The 26078-nt window shown below is 39.7% G+C and overlaps 1 protein-coding gene across 4 annotated transcripts in view; it reads right to left on the reverse strand.

Moving 5' to 3' along the window:
* The window catches only part of LOC140463540 (serine/threonine-protein kinase 32C), a 348144-nt gene extending 326650 nt beyond the window's left edge, over positions 1-21494 (reverse strand). For 2 of the 4 annotated variants that reach the window (XM_072557666.1, XM_072557667.1), the window contains exon 1: positions 20859-21493. In XM_072557666.1, coding sequence (XP_072413767.1) covers positions 20859-20910 — 52 coding nt within the window. In that variant the 5' untranslated portion in view covers positions 20911-21493. Of the gene's footprint in view, positions 1-20858 lie in introns of all 4 variants that reach the window. The other 2 variants (XM_072557665.1, XM_072557664.1) reach the window with 2 other exon arrangements.
* Between the last annotated feature and the right edge of the window lie 4584 nt (positions 21495-26078).

Raw genomic sequence — 26078 nt, forward strand, 5'->3', positions numbered from 1 at the left:
AAGTGAGGACTGAACATCAGAATTGAGAGTGTGCTGCTGGAAAAGCACAGCAGGTCAGGCAGTACCTGAGGAGCAGGAGAATCGATATTTCAGGCAAAAGCCTGACCTGCTGTGCTTTTCCAGCACCACACTCTCAACAATAATATCAGTAGCCAACACATTCCCCCATCAATTGTAGAGAATGAATTGAAACATACAAGGTCCTGGCGTGACTTTATTGAGTGAAGAATCTAGAACTCAGGTCATAGTTTAAAAATAAGCACATGTCCAAGATGAGAAAGCATTTTTTTCTCTTAGAGGGTTGAGAGTCTTTGAAATTCCCTTCTTCAAAAGATATGGGATGCAAATTCTTTAAATATTTTTAAGGCAAAAGTAGCTAGATTCTTGATTATCAAGGGAATGCAAGATAATCAAGAATATGCAGGGCTGTAGAGCTGAGGTTAGAAATCAGATCAGCCATGATCTTATTCAATGGCAGAGCAAGCTCAAAGAGTCAACTGGCCTGCTCGTGTTCCTTATTTGTCTGTTTGTATCCTCATCAACAAATGGATTTCTTTTGTAGAATTTTCATGAGCATGGAGTCTAAATAACAATACAAACATTCAAGCATAGCAAATGCACACACAGTGTAGTTAAAGTAAATGGATGTTTCTGATATCAGCAAGTAGCGTTCCTTATGGGCATACGTTAGGTCAATGCTGAATTTATGATAAACACAATCAATATGGGCATTAAAAGAATAATGTAAACATTTCCTGATAATTTCCTGATCATAGGTTAGTACAGGGTTTATAGCAAATACAGTTCAATATGGACTACCTTCCAGATGACATCACGCATAAAATTTCATTCCTCTCTTTTTCTTGCACATCCATTACACACAGTTATTTCCCTAATTGTTGGTGTAAATACAATATTTGCAGTCGTCTGCAGCCAGTCATCTGCAGATGACTCATCTCGACTTCCTCCTCAGATATCCAGCAACACACTGTCTGTATTGAGTAAATTTGATTCACTGTATATGATGCTTATGGTATATATAAACAATTTAGACTTGAATGTAGGAGGGTTGATAAGTAAATTCATGATGCTATGAACATTGGTGGGGTGATAAATAGCGAGGAGGATAACCTTAGATTATATCTAAGGATGATATAGACTAGCTAGTCAGATAGGTTGATCAATGGCAAATGGATTTTAATCCAGATAAGTGTAAGATGATGCACTTGGGCAGGACACAGATGGCAAGGGAATACATGATGAATGCTTGGACCATGGGAAGTACCAAGGATCAGACAGGCTTTGGTGTACAGGCCCAAGGGATGCTTAAGGCAGCAGGGCAGGTTCATAGAGAGGCTAGGAAGGCATGTGGGACACAAATTTATTAGCTAAGACATAGAGTGGAAGAGCAAGGAGGTGATGCTAAGCTGTATAAAACATCGATAAGGCCACAGCTAATATGAGCAGTTCCAGAATCTACATTATATGAGGCATGTGGTTGTAATGGAGAGGGTGCAAAGGAGGTTTACCAGGATGTTACCTGGGCTGAAGAGTTTTAGTTATGAAGAGAAATTATCAGACTGAGGCAATTTGCCTTTGAGCAGAGGAAACTGAGAGGGGACATGATTGAGTGGGCAAAATTATGAGGGATTGAAAAATGTGGTTTTTCCAGCACCACATTTTTCAACTCTGGTTTCCAGCATCTGCAGTCTTCCCTTTCTCCAAAATTATGAAGGGTGTAGACAAGTCGACAGGAAGGAACCTTTCCTTTGATGGAGGAAGCAATGACCGGGGCATAGATTTAATGTCAGGGGCAGGAGGTTTAGAGGAGATGTAAGGAAAAGCATTTTCACCAAGAGGGTGGTGGGAATCACTGCCCGAAAGGGTGGAAGAGGCAGAAAACTCATAACATTTAAGAATTTTGTAGATGTGCACTTACATTCCCATGACATATAAGCTGTGGGCCAAGTGCTGGAAAATGGATTAGAATGTTCAGGTGGCTATCTTCAATCAGTGCAGACTCAATGTGCCAAGGGCTTTTTTCTGTACTGTAAAACTCTATGATTCTATGATATAAAAAGCAGGCTGAGCAAACCAGGTACAGTAAAGGCTATGGGCCCTGACAACGTACCATCTGTCATACTGAAGACTTGTGCTCCAGAACTAGTTACACCTCAAGCCAAGCTGTTCCACTAGAGCTACGATACTGGCATCCACTCAACAATGTGGAAAAATACTCAAGCTGGCCCTGTTCACAATCTGGCCAATTGCTAACACGTTGACCTACTGTCAATCACCAGCAAAGTGATAGAAGGTATTGCTGATAGCATTGTCAAATGACACTTAAAAATAAATAATCTGCTCACTGGTGCAATTTGTGTTCTGCCAAGACCACTCGGCTCCAGTCTTCATTTCTGTCTTGATCATAATGTGGATAACAGAGCCAAATTCCAGAGATGAAGTAAGAGTGACTACCGTTGATATAAAAGGACATGCAGACTGTGGCATCATCCCCAGTAAATTGGAATCAGGAGGGAAAATCCCACTAGCTGGCACAATATCTAACACAAAGGAAGCTATTTGCAGTCATTGGAGGCCAATCAGCCTCAGGACAACACATAGGAGTTCCTCAGGGTATATATTTTCCATATCAACCTGTTCAAAGATGTTAATTCTGAAGCAGGTTGGACTTGAACCTGAGGGTCCTAGCACAGAGTAGAAAGGCTACCACTGCACCACAACAGCCCCTTTAGTTCCTCAGGGTTGTGTCTTGTGTCCAACCACCTTCAGTTGCTTCATCAATCTCTTCAACATGCGATCACAAGTGGAGATGTTTGCCAATAATTGCACAATGCTCCATTTCATTTGTGACCTCTCAGATAATGAAGCTGCCTCTGCAGGTATACAGCAAGACTAGGAAAATATTCAGATTTGGACAAATAAGTGACAAGAAACATTCCTGCTATGCAAGTGCTAAGCAATAACCATCTCCAGCAAGAGAGAATTTAATGATCTCCTTTTGACACTTGATGGCATTCCCATCATTGAACACCTACAATCAAAAGCATTAGGAGTTACCACTGATCAAGATTTAACTGGGCCAGCCACTTAGATGATGTAGCTACAAAAGCATGTCAGAGGCTGGGCAGAAGAATACATCACAACCTTAAGCATGCATACTTTGAGCATAGCACCCACCACAAGGAAAAGGCACTGCCATTCACCATATCTATAATCCCTCGTGATTTTAAAATGTTTCTATTTATCTCAGGTTTCGCTGGCATGATTTGTCGCAATGTCGATGTGATGCGGTTTGCAGCTGACTGAGAAAAGATAACAAAAGAAAACACTAATTATAACAAACCTGACCATAAACAGAATAAACACTAACTTCATCACTGACCCACATTGAAGACTGGTGAAGCTTAGTCTCTATTTGAACCTTATGTGGGAAGCTGGAAAATGCCTGGTTTGAAGCAAGTGGGAGAATCTACTACATTGGGCCTGTCTTATTGCAAAATAATGTAATAATTAGAATTAGCTGATTACTTACAAATTGTCCAAAATTAAATAACTTTAAACCTGTTATTGCCCTTTGAGAGAATTTTTGTGTGTAGAAGTAAACCTAAATGCATAACATGTAATTACAAACCATAACAAGTTTTGTGTATCCTGTTTAAGTCTCTTATATACAATAAAGTTTGTTTTGTTTGACAAGAAGTGGGAAACTTGGCATAGTTCTATTTATTAAAATGAGGTATTGGAATTCTTTTTCAAAGTTAACAATTTCCCCAACTGTAGCTCTGCCACCAATTTCAGGTTAGAGGATAGCGGAGAGAACATCCAGCTAAAGTTTGAATCAGATGTGGAAACACAGAGAGGTTGATCAGTGTAAGATCTCAACATATAACTGGACTGTAACATAGAAGAGAGAGACAAAACTTTTTGTGTTAAATGCTAGAAGTTTTAAATTTCATTCAGTGCACCTCCAACCTCCATTTCACCTTTGCCCTGATTCATCTGCCGTATCCATTCATTCCCTCATATGCTCAAAGATTCACATTTCCTCATGGCACTGATCATCAAGATATATTGAGCTACTCAGGCAAGTTCTGCAGAATGAGAATTTACAAACTACCTTGTATTAGTCTTGCACTCTGGCTGCTGAGTAAGCAGGTTATACGTTCAAATATCATTACAATAGTGCCTGCATGCAAAATTACTTCACTGGATTTAAAGCACTGTGGATAATCCCTGGACACCAAAGATTAACTTTACCTTATATTTATATTGAGTTATACTGAAAGATTAGCAAGCTCAACAGACCGTGCTCAGCTGGATATTTCAATGGAAACATGACTCTGGTTGGGATATTTTCAAAATGGCAGCCTCCTCTGGCTGGTGGCTGTAAGTCTCACATAAAATTCAGACTTTCAATTTCACATGCATGAGAAATAGGGCAAGTTTTAACTCTGGTGCGTCTTTCATGTTTAAGTTAAGGGTATACCGATAGGGCAAAATAAAGAATTCTTCACTGCATCTAGCCTGTGTCATATCTTGCCAGAAGTGTTTCAAATTTCGAATTAATCCCAGTGCTGGTATCAGTCATGATAAAATTGTATTCTTTATCATTGGCCCAGATCTTCTGACCTCTGAATGGTTTGCCACAGGATATAAAATCCAAGATGTGCATCAGTTCCCTGTGAAAGCCCCAACATGCTGATCCCAGTGGAACTGACTGGGAAATTTGAACTTCTGAAAGGCAAATCCCCCCCCCACTCCCCAGAGTCCTCTGCAAAATAGGCAGTGTATTGGATCGTGAAGAGTAGCACAGGGCCTTGTTCAGATGGGCCAATGGGCCAAGGAGTGGCAGATGGAGTTTAGTTTAGACAAATTTAAGGTGTTGTATTTTGGTCAGGCAAAACAGGGCGGGACTTGTACACTTAATGATAGGGCTCTGGGGAGTGTTGTCGAGCACAGATCTAAGGGTGCAGGTGCATCGGCCCTTGAAAGTAGAATTGCAGCGAGACAAGGTGGTGAAGGAGATGTTTGACATGCTTGCCTTCATTGGTCAGAACACTGTGTATAGGAGTTGGAATGTAATGTTGTGGCTGTACAGGACATTGGTGAGGACACTTTTGGAATAGTGTGTACATTTCCAATTGCCTTTCGATAGGAAGGATGTTATTAACTTGAGAGGGTGCGTAAAAGATTACAAAGATGTTGCCGGGACAGGAGGGTTTGAGTCTCAGGGAGACGCTGAATAGGTTGGGGCTTTGTTTCCTGGAGCCTCGGAGGCTAAGGGGTGATCTTCGAGAAGTTTATAAAATCATGAGGGGCATGAATCAGGGATATAGTCAAGGTCATTTTTCCCAGAGTAGGGGAGTCCAAATCTAGACGGCAAAAGTTTAAGTTAAGACAAGAAACATTTAAAAGGGACCTGAGGGGCAATTTTTTCATGCAGAGGTGGAGGCTGGTACAATTACAACTTTAAAAGTCATCTGGATGGGTATATGAATAGAAAGGGCTTGGAGGGATATGGGAAAAATGCTGGCAATTGGGACTAGGTGAGATTGGGATGTCTGATCGGTATGGATGAGTTGGACTGAAGCATCTGTTTCCACATTGTATATCTCTATGGCTTCATGACAGCTGTGCAGTACTTATCTATGTAGTTACCCAAAAAATGGAAAACAGAATAAACCTGGTCTAATTCTTGGTAATATCAAAAATGACTCCTCAATCATTCATACAGATGCCATCAAAAAATCCTCTTACCCGCCCAACTTACCCACAATTCAGCCATCTAAGCTCCCTGACTCCCCCCCACCCCCACTATCTTTTCTGACCATGCTAAGATCCAACCATCCTGCAATCCAATCTGACTTGCTTTGATCTAACTAACCTTCCCAGCCCATGCCACCTCAGCCACCGAGCCAGTTAAACTTACCACACAGCATTAATACGGTAAAAAGGGGATGTGGATTGTCTTGTCTTCACTTTATTGCAACCTGATGGTCCTCTCCCCAAAGGACTCTGCACTCTGCATTTCTAGAGAAACCAGGTTCAGAAAACCTGTCAAGAGATGCAGAGTGATGTCTAAGGAAGGAAGTTAAAGTGTAGCAGCAGTCCAATGATGATGATTCCAGTCCTCACATGGCACAATCCAATATACGTCAAATTCAGTTTAAACAATAGGTGCATTGAATGCAATAAGAGGAAATAAATAAATAAATGGTATCCTATTATACTTTCAAGTTATAAATGTAAATATCGTCATTTAATTGTTTACTAATTTATCTTTACTAAAGGGGTTAATAATCAGGGAACATAATCTAAGATATGAGGTAGAAGGCCTAAAGGAGAGTTAAGGAGAACTTTTGCAGTCAGGAATCTGGTGAGAATCTGGGGCTCGCTGCCTGAAAGGCAGAGTTAGAAACTCTTTTAACATATAAGCAGTGTTTAGATGTTTACTTGCATTGCCATAGTCTCCAGGGCAATGGACCAAAGCTGGAAAATGGGACTGTGTTGTTAGATTTTTGTTGTGTGTGGACAGGATGGACAGAATGAGCGCCTTCTGTATTGTAAATGTCTATGAGTTTATGAAAGTGTTAAGCAGTGAAAATGGTTTAACTGCTCTCTGAGCACAAAATGTTTGCAGTATCATTTAATATTGTTATTTAAGAGACTCAGCAAGGGATCAGAGTGCATCAAAATTTGTGAAGCATATAACACAGTGCACAAATCTAGTTGAAGGTTTTGAAGCAGTCACGTACATACTGGATGTTCATTTATAGACTTCCATAAACATTTATTTCGGTTCCATACATAGACCATGAGAGAAAATAAAAGCATATGAAATTAGAGGTAATCTTAGAATGGATGATGATTAGTTCTAGATCAGTGCTCAACAAGGGAGATAAATGGAATTTATTATGTTGATCATGATATAATAAATGATGTTCTTCAGGAAACAGCACAGGGGCCTCTATATCTTAATTAGACATATCAACAACTTAGATGGAGGAATAAACAGTTGTTTAAACAAGTCTGCAGATGATGCAGTCAATGAGGAGACATAATAGATTATGTTTATGGGAAGAGGAAGCTTTAAGGGACATAGACAGGTTGAGTGAGTTGAACACAGATGAGGTAACTCTGGGAAGCGTGAGACATTCATTTTGGATACATGGTACAAGAATCAGTAGACCTTCTTAATGGTGGAATGACTAGGTGCTGTGGAGGAGCATTGGGAATTGGTTATGAACTCATAACTAGTAATAAAAACATTAATACAATTTTGACTTTTATCTCAAAGGAGCGTAAATTTAAAAAGAGCAAGTTATGCTTCAGTTGTGTCGAGTTTGGTCAGACTTTATCTTACATGGAGTTCAGTTTTAGCTACCACGGGAAGAATACAGCAGCTTTGCAGGAGCAGCACAAATTTACAAGTGACACAGGAATGAAAACAATTAAAGTATGGGGAGATGTTACATAATCATGGCATTAGTCTCTTCAGTTTAGACAGTTATGAGGTTGTTTTAATTGATATGTAAGAAAATTATGCAGGGAATAGACACTGAGGGTCAGAGAGCTGAGGGATAGCAGTCTCATGATTCACCAAACTGTTCCAAACACACACTCAGGTACCTAACCCACTCTGCTTAAGCAGTGGTAATTTTGTGCCATTGCATGGACAGTTCAATTTGACTCTTTTATAAATATGTATGATCTTTGATGAATAGCCACCATACATAATGGCACAAAAACAGAAATTGCAGGAGAGTCTTAGCAGGTCTGGCATTGAACATCACCGTTCTATAGAAAGGTCACTGAACCCAAAACATTAACTCTACTTTCTCTCCGCAGATGCTGCCAGACCTCCTGAGATTCTCCCGCAATTTCTGTTTTTGTTTCTGATTTCTTGTATCCGCAGTTCTTTAGATTTTTTAAACAATGGCTCCCTTACAGTTATACAATAAACTGCCCTGACCGTTCACTCATCCCCGTTATTAGCATTGAAAATTCAATTCTGTGCCTCTTTAATCTGTCCTGGAGGAACAAAAACACTGATGCACCATCTGAATGTAGAAATTTATAATGCATGCCCACACCTGACCTTGTCTGCACTGGCAATTGAAAGTCTGGCTCAGAGAATCCATTTCCTCTGAAGGAGGATTTGTGAAGAAGGAAGCATAGACTTAAACTGGACCTCAGCCATTTTGGTGTGAAATCAGGAAAATACTTTCACAGATAGGGTAGTGAAAAGTTGGAATTCTCCAACTTCTTAATGGTTGTGAATGTTGAATTTCAATTGGAATTTCAGGACTGTGGTTGACAGAATTTAGGTGTGTGAGGTTTCCAAGGGATACAGTCAAAAAACTGGTTAACTCATTTGAGATTCAATTCAGGCAACAGAATTACATAGCATAATAAGTTGAACACCTGCGTATGTTATACGTTCCTGAAATAAATTTAGTTCTACCCTTGTAGATCAAAAAACAGACATATGTGGGTTTATGCTCAGTTTCCAGAAATGCATATGATCTGATCCCAAAACAAGAAAGGTATAAGCATACACTCAATGTAAAGGTGTTCATCGTTAAAACTTCCAAATTTAAAAATAAATAAATGATATTTTATGTGGATCTAATTTATGACTTGAGAAAAGCATTATTTGCTTTTTGTGCAATGCCTCCTTGAAGCCAAAACTAAAACTGTGGATAACTTTGAAAGGAAGTAATTGGTTTCTTGGTTCATCATTAGGTTTCAAGAAATGCTATGTAACCTGAGATTGTTTTGGGGATAAAAGTTGAAGCAAAAAGTGAATAGAAAGTAAATTGCAGTGTGTTGGGTTCTAACCTGTTTTTCAACAATAAAATGTTCAGCAACTACCCACAGGTTCTCAGTAAGTACTGAAATTTTAATTACAAGCAAACTTATTCTTCAAATAAATGGCAAATTAGTTATCAACTAAGCTGTAATGCAAATTGAACTATATCCCCTTTAATTGCAAACATATATTCATGCACAGACAGAACATCTCTCACATAAACACACACTGCATTTATGAGTGCAAATGTTAGGGAAAACACAATGGATCAAGAGGTCTATCGCAAAGGATACAATGAAGTCTTTTTCTCTCATAGTCCCTTCAGTTTCTTATCAACAAGTTCACATTGCTGTTGGTGCAGAATGGTGGGAAATCTTCAAACCCAGATTTAAAATTCTGCTGAGGCAATGTTAGAAATCCTGATATTTTGAAACTTTATCAAGTTTTTCCAAACTACTTCACTGAAAGACATGAGTGCTCCTTTTGTTCCAAATTTTCACTCTTACCAACTGAGATTGATAATGCTGAATCTCACAAAGTTCTTCAGCAATTGCCCACAGGTTCTAGGTGAAAGTGAGGACTGCAGATGCTGGAGATCAGAGTCAAGATTAGAGTGGTGCTGGAAAAACACAGCAGGTCAGGCAGCATCTGAGGAGCAGGAAAATCGATGTTTTGGGCAGGAGCCCTTCATCAGGAATCTGATTCTAGGTAAGTACTGAAAAACACCTATTGCCCCAGTTCAGACCCTGTTGCTAGATGAGTGTAGATCTATGAGTGGTCTTGAGGTATTTTTGTTCAACAAGTAAAGCAATAAAACTTCACCCTTACCTCTCTCTAACTTTGCTGGACACTTTTTTTTTCTAATTTGTTTTATTGTAAATAGCAAGTGGACAATATTATTCTTTATACTATAGCAAACATGCATCCCAGTTCCAAGCAATTACATGGCAAATCATTTGCAAACCCAGCAAAGTCGAAATATCCATCTCCCAGTGATCACAATCCATACATATATGTTTCTATACCTGCCCAAATATGCTTCCATCCTTGGCAGATGAAAATCATTCTCAAAATGTGGTTCGTTACCATGTAACATGACACACATGCAATAAAACATTAAAAGTTACATTCTTTAATTCTCATTCACTCTTTACACAAGGTTTATACAATTTCTTACCACTTCTTATCTTCAATCAATATCAGCATCACCCATAATAATTTGTCAGAAATTACTTACCTTTTCCAGTGAAATGAACAATTTTTATATTATAAAGTTAAATTATGCTATGTTGTCTTTGCAGTTATTATAATATATTAATACATCAAAGTAAATCACACAACTAGTTACAAAATACACAACTTGGGTTTATAAGTGTTTAACATTTGGCAGTAGAATTTTTCAATATAAATATTACGACTTGACATTACAACAATCCATTTTGATTTACCAAAAGCTGACAACACTTTATACCTATTGATATCCACAGTACTGTACTTGTAAGTGCACCTTCAATAAATTAATCAAAGTAAGGAATGAAGCACTGCCATCCTATCAACAAAGTCCTACAATGAATTAGATATGAATCTATTTTTGTTACTGTCTTTCTTTTAATGTGATTCATGCAGAATCTAATTGACTTGGTTTAAGTTCTAATGAAAAGCTGGACAGGCTAGGACTCATTTTTATTGGAGTGAAGGAAATTGAGAGGTGACATAATATAGGTTTATAAAATCATGAGAGGTACAGATAGGGTTAAAGGTAGATGTATTTTCCCTAGGATAGGGCTTTTCAAGAATGGGGCATATTTATAAGGTGAGAGGAGCGAGACTTTAAAAAAAGACACAAAGGGCAAATGTTTTCAAAGAGGATGGTTCATGTGTATGAAATGAACTTCCTGGGGAAGTGATGGATGAGTGCACGGTTACAACATTTAAAAGACACTTAAATATGTACATGAATAGGAAATGTTTGGAGGGATATAGGCCAGGTGCATGCAGGTGGGATTAGTTTAGTTGGGATTATGTTTGTTTGCATGCTGTATGACTCCATGGCAATGAATCTATGACATATCAGATTTAGGAAGTAACAGTATGGGCGCACTCCAACTGCTTTGGCTAGGTTCAATCAAGTTATTTTCTGACGAACTGAATCGCTATCCTTACTTCAACTTGTATATCTGGGTTTATAGGATAAGCGTGTTATTTCTGCTGATTCCCCAAATCTATATCATGTTTGACAAATCCCAAAGTAGTTCTACAGATTTCTTTGAATTTCATAAGCAATCATAGTAGACCTTTCTATTGTCCTCCTCAAAGTGTGAAATATGATGTCTAAGTGTTCCACTATTTCAATACTGGCAAACCCGATAGTGGGAGTTCAATCTCCTCTGACCTCACTCTTACTGTCTCTGTCATTCCTGACAATTCTCACCATCTGACATACTTGCTCCTTTTTATCTTCTTCTCAAAATTGGCATTGTTTTAACATATTTATGTGTTTTAACCAATTCTTTTTCCTGCGATCTGGAGTATTTATCAAATAATTCACATTAATTGTCCTCTTCAATTACCTTGGAAGAATGATCGAACCTTGTTTTTTGAGATTTGTCCTGTAAAGGTAAAATATACTTGCACTCTATTCCCTGTTTGAAATCATCTGCTTTCAGCATGTGTGAATGCCCAATCCTTGCCTGTGAAGATTTCAATGTCTCTGTGTTGTATTGCATGCTTCTGTGAGTCTTTCTTGTAATATGGACACATCGTCTAACATTGAGGATTGATGTTTTGGTCTTAAAAATGTTTCCATGACCAATTTTAATGTACCTCTCATCTCATAGCAAAGATTGATTCAAATAGACTAAACCTATTTTGTGGAATCATTTTTGCATTTTATTTGGGGAATCTCTGGTAAAAAATAAGAGGAGATCCAAACCATTATTGCATCTTGAGAATGTTCATAACAATATGCTTAAGAATCTTTTGGCATCCCTCTATATTCCATTGTTGTGGATGATATGCAGTGGACCTCAATTACTTTATCCCAAATTGCTTATTATGTCTTGAGAAATTCAAGACAATGTTGAAACCTTGGTCTGTCTGTATTTTAACTGGTAACTCATTACAAATAAAAAATTGAGTTACTTGAGTTTTCACATTACTTGTTCATCAGTAATTGTCCTAAGGAAAATAAAATTCTGAAAATCAACTTGTCGCATTCATAATTGTACGGATATAGTGGTATCCCATTTTGATTTTCACCAATGGTCATAAACAGTCTATGAACACTACTGAATGCTGAAGAAACTCAGCAAATTTGTGGAGTGCGAAACAGAGGTAACTTTGAGTCCAATACAACTCTTTTTCAGAATTGTTCTGAAGAAAAGTAATACCAGATTCAAAACGTGAGCTCTCTCTCTCTCTAATACCAGACCTGCTGAGTTTCGCTATATTTTTGTGTTTGTTTCAAAGTTCCAGCATCCGCAGTATTGTGTTTTTATCACACTGCTGAATAAGTTTTCAAAAACTGATAAGGGCACTAACAGTTTGATCTTATGTTGAGGTTTTCCCACATGATACATAAAGTATATTTTAGAGAAGTGCACTACACCCCTATGAAGATCTAGCCATTATTAATGCCTGCTTAACAATGCTTGAGTTTTGTATATTCCCATTACTTGCCATTGGAATTTCATATGCTACCCATAATATCTCTTTACGATATCTGGGCGGTACCACAATGTGATGAACAGTTGTTCATTTTTCATCTGCACATCTGTGTGGATATCTTCTCTTCATCACCAGAACTCCCATTATAACATAACAATCTAGAACAACTTCAGCTTCCACTACAGCTTCAGTGATCACTGATTGTACTGACTTGCTTAACCATAGATCTTCTTGTTGTGTTTCAACTCAAGAAGACTTACTAAACACTTCTTTTGAATTTCCTCATCTTTAAAAAAATGGCTCAACTCCTCTAACACCTGCTTGCGGTATCACTTTGAACTCTGGTGATGGGCTTTGCTTAGCCGTTGCTCTAGTCACTATGTATTATGGAAAAACATATGGGACTTGTTCTTGTCACTATTTTGTCTTTTTGAATTCACTCAGACTGTCTGTGTTTATGCCGAAGCTTTGTTCCAGCTTATTTACTCGCAGGAGTAAGTTAAACCTCTCCACTAGTAATGTCTGAACAATTCCAATTGTGACTGTTCCAGACATTAAGTCACATTCTTATTGCACTTTATGCAAAATAACTGGTATACTTTCTCCACTTACTTTATTTATTAAAACTTTGGCTTGCAATGGAGTCTCTGGGGGACATTTGTCTTTCTCCAGCAAAAAGGTTTGCATAGTTCCTGTGTAACTTAATACAGTTGTGTGCTTAATCACGCTACTTAATGAAAAGGAGGTGACATTTCCTTTTGATGGAAATTCTTTATATTCTCATGAAACTTATCCACCTTTCCTAAACTCACCACAATATTTATGTACGGTCTCCTAGTTGTGTCTTTAAAGCCACAGTTTGCTCAATGGTATTTTCTTTCTGAGCTCCTCTTCCGGATTCATTGTTACAACTCCAGTAAGCCCCATGAGCTCCCCATACAACTTCTAGCAATCTAAATAAAGGTGTCTCACTTTGTTACAATGGAAACACTTTGGCACTCAATTCTTACTTGAGAGAGAATACCTAGGGAATTTCCAGCTGTCCATTTTTAAAATTCTAGTCTCCCACTTTCTCGGATTCATATTGAAGACAGGAAAAATGCTTAATTTATTGGATCAGTTCAAAATCATCAGCCATCTCTGCTGCCCCTCTAGCTGGTGCAACCTTCTAATTACTAGAGATGTTCACATTTTAGTTTTTCACATTTTTGAATTCTTCGAGAGAATAACTTTTCAGAGTTTCACACATAGTATATATTCCCAATGATGTCCAAAATTATGCTTCTTCACTTTTTCAAATTCAGTCTAGCTCTGGCCAGGCAGTTTCCTTATGTTTTGAAAAGATTGTCCATATGCTTCAGAAACTAACTGATGTACACCCAGGATAGTCTTTTTACTGCCCCAGAATCCATCAAAAACTCTTCTGACAAGGATGCATATATCTCACGGGCTCCACTCGCCAACCTGCTCTGTACCAGCACTGGCCAGCTTTTCTTTGGCTACTTCATTTGTTTACCTACTTTTTTGAACAAGAAAAGGATTTCTCAAATGTCATTAGGGTCTGTACAAGTTCAAACATTTCCTTACTGGACCTCAGGTTACAGCTAGACTATTCCTCATCAGGACTTCCTCTGGACTGACGTCATTTAATTAAAAATTCCAATGTTTTCTGCTAAAATTCTTTGTTTTTAATCTCCCTCGTTAGCCTTTTCTCACTCCTCGACCTCTAAATTCAGGCTTTTAGGTGTTTTCGCTATTTTCTTTTTCCTCTTTCTGAAGTTCAAGCTTAAACTGTTAACTCCTAATTTGCTTTCCATCCTTTCAATTCAAACTCCATTTCCGATTCTTTGCAATTCAAATTCTAACTGCCTCATTTCTTTTTAATGTTCAAACTGCTTTAACCAGAACAGAATCATTACTAACTCTGGTAGCTCACTACTTGGAATACCTGGTGTCTCTTGTATTTCCATGAATCCCAAATGATGTGTGAGCATGCTAATTACACTTCCTTCGTAGTTTTTGCAGGAAATTCCACCTTTAACTCCTTTGCCAAAGATTAACTTCAGCTAAAATCTGTAAACCAGTCAGGGATGCCGAATCTATTTTTAGATGGCTTTAGCTGTGTTTTTATATCGTGACAACCCAGGTAACTGTTCTTTGTCCCTATGCCATTATTCCGCATACTGTGTTACATTGTCTACCTTCAATACCCATACCAAGTCCTTCAAGCATTGGCTACAACTCTCTTGGGAAGAACATTGGAAATCAAAGCCTACCACTCCATGAGGTATTTATCGTTTTGCACTTTATCAGTATGAAGCATGTGTGGCGACTTCAGATGGAACACTGCTGCTGAAGAATCTAACTCAGAGACTGAAACGATTCAGTGTGAAGTGAGAAATCCGACATTACCCAGGCTGATTTGGAAAGACTGTGAGATTGCACACAGTGCCACATTTCTGCAGGAAGTAACACAAGCACTTGAAAATACAGGACTATAAAACATAGGAGCAGAAGTAGCTTTGACAGCCACTGAGTCTACTCTGCCATTCAATGAAATCATTTTGAAGACCTGATAATCCTTAACTCCATTTTTCTACTTTTGCACCATAACCCTTGATTCCTTTACTGATTAAAAGTCTATCTCTGCCTTAAATAAAAACTTAATGATGAAGCCTAAACAGCCATTTGGAGTAGAGAACTCCACAGATTAACAACCCTTAGAGAGGAAATACTTCTTCACCTCTTTCTTAAATGGGTGACCCCTTACACTGAGAATATGCTCTCCTGTCCCAATTCTTTCCCACAAGGAGAAACAACCTCTCTGTATCTTTTCTTTCAAGCCATCTAAGAGTCAAATAGCTTTCAATACGGATTCCTCTTATTTTTCTAAACAAGTATCACCCAACCCATTTAAGGAAAGTTAGCATTTCATTGGAGGCAGTTCAGATTAGGATGATCGCCAGTGCAAGGATTGTCTTACGAGCAAAGGCTAACTAAACAGGTTAGAACTCTACTTACTGGAGTTTAGAAGAATGAGAGGTGATCTGATTGAAATACTGAAATTTCTTCTCTTAAGGTTGAGAGTCTTTGGAACTCCTTGCCAAAGAGAGCTGTGGGGGAAAGTTCCTTGTGTGTATTTAAGGCTAAGATAAATGGATTTTTGACCAATAGGGGAATAAAGGGCAACAGGGATAATGCAGAAAAGTGGACATAAGGGATGTCATCAAGGAGCCAGATGGCCTAGTCTGTTGCTATTTCTTCTGGTCCTCTGGTCTTATTAACTGACTCAACCTCTCCTTCTCAGACAATGCCTCCACTCCCAGAATAAACCTTGTGAATCTTCTCTGAACTGCTCCAGTGCCGGGCTGTCTTTCTTAGGTAGTGGGACCACAACTATTCAAAGTATAACAGTTATGGTTTAACAGTTGTGGCATTCTACAGTTTTAGCAAGATTTCCCTGTTTTTACATTCCATTCCTTTTGAAATAAAGGTCAACAGTCCAGTTGCCTTCCCTGGTTACCACTAAACTTGGATGCAACCTTCTGATTCTTGCACAAGAACTCCCAAGTGACTTTTTGCAGTGGCTCCCCATAAAATATTATTCAGCTCTTCTATTTTTCTTGCCAAAATTCATATATTCACATTTTCCCACATTATATTCCATCCATCAACTTCTGCCCACTAACTTATCCTGTCTATGTACCTCTCTAGACTCTACCTCATCCTCACTAATTGTCTTCCCATTCATTTTTGTGTCATCCACAAACTTACAACAAATCCAAAAACACCAGGGATCATCCTCATGAACTTTTCCTGAATCTCCTCCAATGAAGTGTCATCTTTCCTTGAGTAGGTTTTCTGATACTTGTTGGTGTGCTTTCCGGTACTAGACTGTCCCACAACGGGTAACAGTCTCCCAGAATTCATCCTGTCAAGCCCCTTAAGAAGCCTATATGTTCAATCAGTTCACCTTAATTCTTCAACTTCAATGAGTAGAGTCCCAACCTGTTTAGCCTTTGCTCATAAGACAATCCCTCTACCCCAGGATCATCCTAGCAAAGCATCTCTGAAGTAATTCCAATGCAAAGATATCTTTCCTTAAATAAGCGTACCAAAACTGCTCACAGTGCTCCTCATAAAGTCTCACCAGCACTTTGTACAGTTTCAGTAAGACATTACTACTTTGATACTCCTTGAAATAAGGGCCAATATTCCATTAGCCTGATTACCTGATTACCTGCTGCATCTGTGTGTCAGCTTTCTGTGTTTTGTGCATAACGACCCCAAGTACCTTTATTTTGCAGCTTTCTACAGTTTTTCTCCATTTACATAATATTTTATTGTTTTGTTCTCCCTTCCAAAATGAACAACTGTAACTTAACCAGTTAGTATCTCTCCGTAAATAGTTTGTATCCATCTCGCACCTGTCTTTTCACCAAAGTTTGAGTCGTGTGCAAATTTAGCTGGAGTATATACATTTCCTTCCTCCAAGTGATTAACATATTTTGTAAACAGATGCAGTCCCAGCATTAATCCCTGTGGAACTCCACTGATTATGGTTCACCAATCTGAAAAAGAACCCTCTATCCCCACTCACTGTTTCCAGGCCATTAGCCAATTCTCTACCCATGCCAATATGCTACCTCCAACACTGTGAGTTCTTATGACTTAATCTTTCGTGAAGTACCTTGTCAAATGCCTTCTGGAAGTTAAAATATAATATATCAACTGGTTTCTGGCTATCCCACTCTGATTGCTAACTTCCTCAAAAAACTCAAATTAGTCAGACACAATTTCCCTTTCATGAAACCATGCTGACTATGCTTGATTAAATTATGATTTTCTAAATGTTTTGCTATTACTTCCTTCGTAATTGATTCCAATATTTATCAACATTATATGATAGGCTAATCGACCTGTACTTAATTGCTTTTTGCCTTCCTCTCTTTTTGAGAAACGGTGTCACATTAATAGTTTTTCAATCTGAAGGTAATTCTCCAGAATTCAAGGATTTTTGGAAAATTACTACCAATGCATTCCTATCTCTGTAGGATCCTAGGATGCAAGCCATCAGGGCCAAGGAACTTACCTCCTTTATCCCCATTGTTTTGCCTAATTCTACTTCTCTTGTAATGATGATGGTACTCAATTCCTCCCTGGTACTCTTTAGCATCAATGGAATTTTAACAATTCCCTGCTTCCCCCTTATTATTTCTCCAGTCTCATTCTCGAAAGTGCTATGTTAAATTCGGCCTCGCTCCACCTTTTTCTATATTTAAAGGAGCACCTACTATCTATTTTCATACTACTTGCTAATTTGACCTTCTTGTTTATTTTCACCTTTTACTATTTCCTAATTGATCTTTAGTTGGCTTTCAAAACCTTCCAGACTCTCTGCAAAGCTTTTTTTGTTGTATTAAGTGCTTAAAGTGAAACCTTTCCATTTTAAATATCCTTCATCTTTTAACTAGTGTTTGATCAATATTGTGACCATTAAAATTTGTGACAGTGAAATGTAAATGTTTGTCCAGTAGTTTTTTTTTCCATCAGCACGTGGGGATTTCTTTTAGTTAAAGGTTACTGGTCCCTACATGAATTGAAATTACTGGTTTTGCCCATTTTGCATTGTTCCCCTAATGGATAATTCACATCTCCACAAGGTGCTACTGGCTCTAGGTGACTGCTTTTTAAATGATTATTTTGTTAGCCATTTTCAATCTTGTAAAAAACATAATTGTGGACCATTCTTTCAATAAAGCAAACTTCCCTTAAAATGCAAAAACCCAACCAATCATTGATAAGCAACTTATACTGTTAGTACTGATTATGTTAGTCACATTTGCAGAGTTTTAGCTAATCTCACGTTTGCAGAGGGCAGGATAAGGGACACTGATCGGGGTGTCTAGTGACATCTAAAGATAATAAAGGCTATTAAAGTTTTCACCAGCAAAGCAGCTAAGGCAGGGACAGCATTGAAGGATGTTACAAAGGTGGAATAGAAAGTCTTAGCATGGGCATTGATGTATGTTCATGAACTCAGTTTGGGATCAAGTATGATATTAGGTTTTTGAAGAGCCTGGTTCAGCTGCAGACAGTCACCAAGAGGAGGAATAGAATTAGTAGCTAGGAAAGGGATTATCACTCATCGTTACAATAGTAAAGAAATGCTGCACTGTTGGAGATTAGATTCTCTACAGTATGGAAACAGGCCCTTCGGCCCAACAAGTCCACACTGCCCCTCTGAAGAGATGCCCACCCAGACCCATTCCCCTACCCGATATTTACCCCTGACTAACGCACCTAACACTGTAGGCAATTTAGCATGGCCAATGCACCTGAACTGCATATCTTTGGATTGTGGGAGGAAACCGGAGAACCCGGAGGAAATCCACACAGACACGGGGAGAATGTGCAAACTCCACACAGACAAGCAAAAATCGAACCGAGGTCCCTGGTGCTGTGTGGCAGCAATGCTAACCACTGAACCACCGTGCCACCCCTAAATGTCTTCTTTCAGATGAGATCAGTTTTACGGATGTGAAGGCATCACAGAGGGTACAGAAAAGATTAATGAGATTGATTTAATGCATGAGGGACTTAGATAGAGACAGAAAAGAAGATGAGGGGGGTTTATAGAGATGTTTTGAAAAGGTTGCCATTGACAGAAGGTGTGAGAACAAGAGGGCATGTATTTAAGGGGATTGACAAAAGAAGCAATGGCAACATGAGGTTTTTTTTTAATGCAGAGAGTGGTACTGCAACATACTGCCAAGAGTATGGTAGAGGCAGATTCAAGCATGGCTTTTGAGAGAGCATTATACAATCATCTGAACAGAACAGAATTGCAAGACTATGGAGAAAGTGTGAGGGATTAGGTCCAGCTGAATTGTTCTTGCTGAGAGATGGTACAGACAGAAAGGACCAAATAGTCTCCTTCTGTGCTATAACCATGCTATGACTTTTAGGGAGAATACAGGAATTCATCCCATGTTCTGTCCAATATTTGTTCCTCTATCAGCTTCTCTCACTGCTGTGAACAGAGTTGCTGCATGCAGTCCCATGTGGCTGGATGTTAAAGGAAGCCCCTCCAGGACTCAGATAGGACAAGGGGGAATAGTTTCCTTGTGACACTGTAATATAGGATATTATTTGTGATTTTGATAAAAGCCACTTTGGACCTGATTGGAAGGTTTCAAACATGGACTTCTGAAAAACAAATCCACACGGTTTTCGGAGGCAGTAGGTTCAAGGATTTAAGAAAGGAAAGATGTCAAGATAGGTTTCAAGGATACGCACCAGTTACTTTTCTTCCAGACAGAAGTGATGGCAGATTTGTAGGAAAGTGAGACTACTTGAGGAAATTGACAATATAGTGCAACTTTTACGACCACAAAGCAAAGATATGTCTTCAGAAAATAGACTACATAGGATAAACCACACAGTGTGATTATGTTGGAATGCAGCTTTATCGCTGTTACCCAATCGGACGTTTTATCAGGCAAACTTTAATGAGTTCTGACGAGGCATTTGTCTCTAGTGCACGTGCAAGTCACCTTTCCAGAAATGTTACTGCTTCACAAACATTGTTTTCAAACATGTCTCAGGCGCTATGCTGAAACATGTTGAAAGTTCATTATTTTTTCATAGACGAAAGCCAAGCAGGGATTAAAAAGTTTTTAGCCTCTCTAAAATGCATACATCGTGAAATTGCACATTGCAATGATAGTATTGTGGGTTTTTTTTCCCTTCGCTAACAGCTTTGTGTGCAGATTAGCATCCACTACATCAGGAAGGATCTGGCAGAAAATATGCTGCAACATTAAAGAAGCACCCATTATGGTATTATCCATATTACTGACAAATCCAATTAGGCATCAATGTAATCATGTTGTTCAGAGCGCAGTAAGTCTGCTTAAGGTAATACAGGATCAGAGCTCCGGATCTGTATCTGGTTCAAAATTGAATAACATATATAAGAGAGAGAGAGAGAGATTGAACCCGTGACTAATGTATTTCTTGTGGTGCTGTATTTGGATTCTTCTTGGAGGTTTCAGTGATGAATACGCAAAATTTGACACAACATTGTCCGTAACAGTTCATTTGTTGTTTCCATTTATTCTGTTTGTTGTTCTAAATAAGTGGAAGTTGAACTGACCACTGAGAAGCGAAATAAAACTTTCTAAATAGATATGAAAAACTCCCCCTTAATCATGAGCACACCCCCCCCCCCCCATAAAAAGTTATTTACATTGGTTTTATTGCATTGACTAGAATTAGTTCATTACAGGTAGACATAAATGGAGATTAACCTGCCCCCGGTACGACAGAAAAAAAGCAGAAACGGTTCGGTGCTTACCGCCCTCCTTCTCATCAAAAACCGGCCGCTTTGAAGAACTGTTCGCTCCCATCCTCTCTCACCTCTAAGACCTTTGAGGAGGCGAGCCGCTGGCATTCCTTAGTTGGTTCGACACGAGGAGGGCTGTGGACGCGAGCATCTCCCTGCTGTCACTTCAATCTCACGGCCATAACGTGCGGCTTCCCAGTCTGCAGCCTGTGTAAAGGTTGTGGAGTCTCTGAACGGTGTTGGGAAGGGGGTTGGTGTTGGGAGAGGTGGTTGGGGGGGGAGGGGGTGGTCGCTGAGTGGAACACTACTAGCTGGAGAACTGGGCACACGGATGGTGGCTTTGGAAGCAGCCCGCTAGCTTATTCCCACACCACCGGCACTGGTACATCGCGGGCAAACGAGGAGTTCAGATGCTGTTTGTGTTTCCACCTCATCCACACTCCCACCCCCCAAAACAAAAATCCTCTCCTTCCTGACAATATCAAGCTGGGAAATGGCTCAATTTTCTTTTAAATTACGGCGAAGATCCAAGAGCGAAAGACAATGGCTGGGAGCTGCTGTGATTGCCTTGCTCCTCACACACACACACACACACACACACTGCCAGCCTACTCTCACCCGGTTTACCCCATTGTACCAGCTTACAAAGTGCGACGTGCTGGGAATCCACTAGATCCCGCCCCTCCGCCGCCACTATTGGCTACCCTGCCGGCCACTCTGGGGATCCCTTAGCTCCATTGGCCGCCGATCCAGTCAATCATTGAAACTGACCACCGCTGTCACGGCTTGCAAGGGAAAGCGGGAGGAAGCAATCGAGTATTTTGTTTTTGCACAAGCGAACTCAATTGGAGGGATGAGTGACTATCCCATTTATATCGTGGAGACGATTGGGACTTTTATTTATCCAGCAGCGTTGCATTTATAGAGAGGCGGGGGGGAACAATCTCAAACCGGGATGAAGATTTGGGATCTCGGAGGTCTCAGTGGCAACTGGAACATGGTCTGGTCAAAGCCTGCACACATTGAACACGACCAGCCCAAAGCTGTTCAAGTGCAAATCAACAAAGGGATCGTACAAACAGCCACAACTGTGTGCAACACGGGGCTGATCCTACCCCGCTAATATGCCAAACACCCTGAACAGACAATCATGTGTGGCCCATAGCCATTTCCTTTTAAATATCCCATCAACAGGAACCTGCAAGGACTGTGCACAGCCTTCGTGATCCACTCGTCATCCTTACAGTTTCCTTCCGACTTCCTACCCAGCGTTTGTCTCTTACTCCCACACCTTTGTGTCCAGCAACATCCAGGGCTCTTCTTAACTAAAGAGCTGTGTAAATCATCAATTCAAGATCTTCAGCAAAAAAAAATAGCTCATAGCAAAACCCTAATTTCCTTGCATGGAATGATGGCAGCCTCCCTCTCCTCCCGCACAGCGTGTCAACTACCTGCTGAGCAATCTCAGTCCAGTTTCGAACTGTTCACTCTAAATTCTGAACTGTACAGGTTACAAGATCCACTGAGTTTGTTCGCCGGTAGGGTAATTCCTATTTACGCTTGGTTGCAACGCATTTGCTTCAGAGTTTGAATACTCGTTTGAAACAAAGAGAAAGAAAGTTGTTACACCTCAATAGGGACTTTTATTTTGCCCATGCTCCGTTATTATGCACATTGGGAACATTACCTAGAGCCCCTCACCGAAGTATGCTTCTGCAGCTAATGAATGCTTAGGTTTCATTTTAATCTTTCGTGTACATTTCAAACAAGTATTTCAAGGTAAACGACTAATTTTACATTCTGGCTAGCGTTGATTTAAGCAAAACCAGAAATAGCTCGACAAACTCAGCAAGTCTTCCTGCAGGTTAAACTGGATAAACTCTGCAGGTGTGGGAATAAAGCAAAGTTAACGTTTAGAGTCCAGCGATCCTTCTTCAAAACAGATGCTGCTAGAACAGCTGAGTTCCTAGGGTTTTTTTCCAGATCTTTACCATCTGACGTTCTTGGTTTTCTGGTTGATTTATGTTGCCTGTAGTTTCTGTGCTCTAAACATTCTCTAATCATAGTATCCCTACAGTGTGGCCCATGGAGTCCACACCAACCCTCTGAAGAACATTCCATCCAGATCCCCCCACACCTCCCCCACAACCTATCCCCATTACCCTGCATTTCCCATGGCTAGTCCACCCAGCCTGCATGTCCCTGAACACTATAGGACAATTTAGCATGGCCAATCCCTCTAACAAGCACATAGAGTCATAGAGATGTGCAGCACAGAAACAGACCTTTCGGTCCAACCTGTCCATGCCAACCAGATATCCCAACCAAATCTAGTCCCACCTGCCAGCACCCGGCCCATATCCCTCCAAACTCTTCCCATTCATATGGCAGCTTATTCCATACACATACCACCCTCTGCGTGAAAAAGTTGCCCCTTAGGTCTCTTTTATATCTTTCCCCTCTCACCCTAAACCTATGCCCTCTAGTTCTGGAGTCCCCAGGACTGTGGGAGTAAATGGGAGAACCCGGCGGAAGCCCATGCAGACACAGGGAAAGCATAGAAACTCCACACAGACAGTTGCACAAGGTTGGGTCCCTGGTGCTATGTGGCAGCAGTACTAACCTCTGAGCCACCATGCCACTTTGCCACTGACTAATGGGTCAATGGACAATGATGGTACGTGCATGGAATGAGCTGCCAGAGGAAGTGGTGGAGGCTGGTACAATTGCAACATTTAAAAGGCATTTGGATGGTATATGAATAGGAAGGGTTTGGACGGATATGGGCCGGGTGCTGGCAGGTGGGACTAGATTTGGTTGGGATATCTGGTCGGCGTGGACGGGTTGGACCGAAGGGTCTGTTTCCATGCTGTACATTTCTATGACTCTATGACTCTATAAAGCTGACAAAAACATGTCCATTCTATCCCTTACTTCATTCTAATTAATTAAGAGCACATTGTTTTACTCAAATATTGTTGACATTCTGGGACTGGAGTGAGAAATGATCAATACTGAGAAGGATTGCGATGAATTACAAGAAAATATCAATAATTGCCAATGGGTATAATGTCAGCAAATAAATTTCAACAGAGATAAATGAACCAAGAAAGTTGGGGATGAAGCATATACAAAATAAGAATGCAAATGCAAAAGAAGATTAAAGGGATCTGGGAGTAGAAAGAAACCATCAGCAAATAATGACACAGGATTTATTTCTGGAGGGAATAAATTGAAAGTGAAGAAATTATGTTAAACATAAACGGAACCTTTGTTAGAACATGCAAGCAGGAGGACAGTTCTGACATCATATTATCAGAAAGATATAGGGGAACTGGAGACTGTGCAAAAGTAATTTATAAGAATGGTACCAGAAGTGTTGGGAAATATCTATCAGGAAAGGATGAACAGGTTGGCTCTTTTGAAAGAGAGGCTTAGGAATAATCTAACAGAAGTCTTTAAATTATGAAAGATTTAGGCACAGTTAATGTGTGTGTTTTATATATATATATATATATATATATATAATTATCCATGTATGATCGTGACCATAAAAATCAAGTAAGGGATTCAAATAAACTTCTTGATCCAGACAATGGCGAGAAAGAGGAGCATGCCTCACATGGAGTGGTTGAAGTGAATAAGGAGGCCAGATAGACATATAATGGAGGCAATAAGGATTATGCTGATAAGGTTAAATGAGAAAAGATTGGGGGCTCAAGTGGAGCATAAATGTCAGCATGAACTGGCTGGATCAACTGCCTATATTTGATAAAATTGAATTTAATGCTAAATCGGTGCATTCTCTTTTTGCCAATAGTAATCAAGGAGGAAATGAACACCTTATTTTACTGATGTCAACAACTTTCCTTGGACAATTATATTTCATGGTACATCTTGAAGACTGGTTAAAAAAAAGACATGCCACTTTAGACAAAGTAAAAAAGCATTGGGTGCTAAGTTAGGAAGGTGGAATTCAATTAAGTGAAACTGTCGAAGATAGAGACCCCACCACCTTCTCCACACTACCCAATTTAGTCCAGAGCAGGAAGCATTAGTCACAGACTGTCCTCCTGCCCAGACACTAATTTACGGCCTCAATTGGGTAATTCATGCCCATTTAAGGTTATCATTCCATCACCACTACTGGTATTCAACTAGCAATGGGTGGCAGAGTTGGCACACAAGAAGCCCAAAAACGCTCTTTTGGGCTTCATGGAAGTGGCAAGAGTAGGGAGATCCCTTACACAGCTGCATGCTTGTTTAAGGGACACAGCTTCAGGAAGTTGGATTCTGCTCAGAGATAACTTCCTGACCTTTTTCCTTTCCCTGCTCTCCTGCTCCTACACCCTGCGACCCAGATCCAGCCCTCACTCATCTTTCTCTTGTGATCCCACATTAATCCTAGGCCACTAGTGGTTGCAATGCCAGAAGTTGTTCTCCCTTCTGGTAGTACTAATGGCAATAGAGAGCCACTGGTTTCTGATTGGTGAGATTTCTTCCTGCAGGGTCCTTAATCCAGAGATAGGTGTGACACCGTCCATTTAAATGCTGAGGCTTTTAATACCACTGGGTTTTCACCAACAGAGGCAACAAATAGATTCCCTCCAAAAGACCATAAAATGTAGGAGTAGAAGTAGGCCATTCAGTCCATCGAGTCTGCTCCATCATTCATTGAGATCATGACCAATCTGATAATCCTGAACTCCACTTTGCTGCCTTTTCCCCATAACCTTTGACTCCTTCACTGATTAAAAATCTATCTCCATCTTAAATATACTTAACAAGCCAACTTCAACAGCCCGCAACATAAAGAATTCTACGTATTTACTATCCTCTGAAAGAAAAACATCCTCCTCACCTCTGTCATAAATGGAAAATCCCTCTGAAAGTATGCTGTCTGGTTCTAATTGTCCCACAAATGGAGGAGAGGAAATAAATGCAATTATTATCAATGTAGAAAAAGTACTAGGGGCACTAACAGGGCTAAAGAATGATATGTCCCATGGACCTGATGGGATGCATCCTAGCATATTAAAAGAAGTGGCTAAAGAGATCGTGGACACATTGGTAGTCCAATCTTCCAGAATCCTTAGATTCTGGCAAAGTCTCAGAGGATTGATAACCTGCTAATGTAACACCTTTATTTGGAAAGGGAAAAAGAAAAAAATGGGTAGATTTGATCAATTAGTTTAATCCAAATATTTCAGAATTACAAACCTCCTCTATCAC

Source organism: Chiloscyllium punctatum, chromosome 38, assembly GCF_047496795.1.
Source record: "Chiloscyllium punctatum isolate Juve2018m chromosome 38, sChiPun1.3, whole genome shotgun sequence".
Taxonomy (NCBI): Eukaryota; Metazoa; Chordata; class Chondrichthyes; order Orectolobiformes; family Hemiscylliidae; genus Chiloscyllium; species Chiloscyllium punctatum.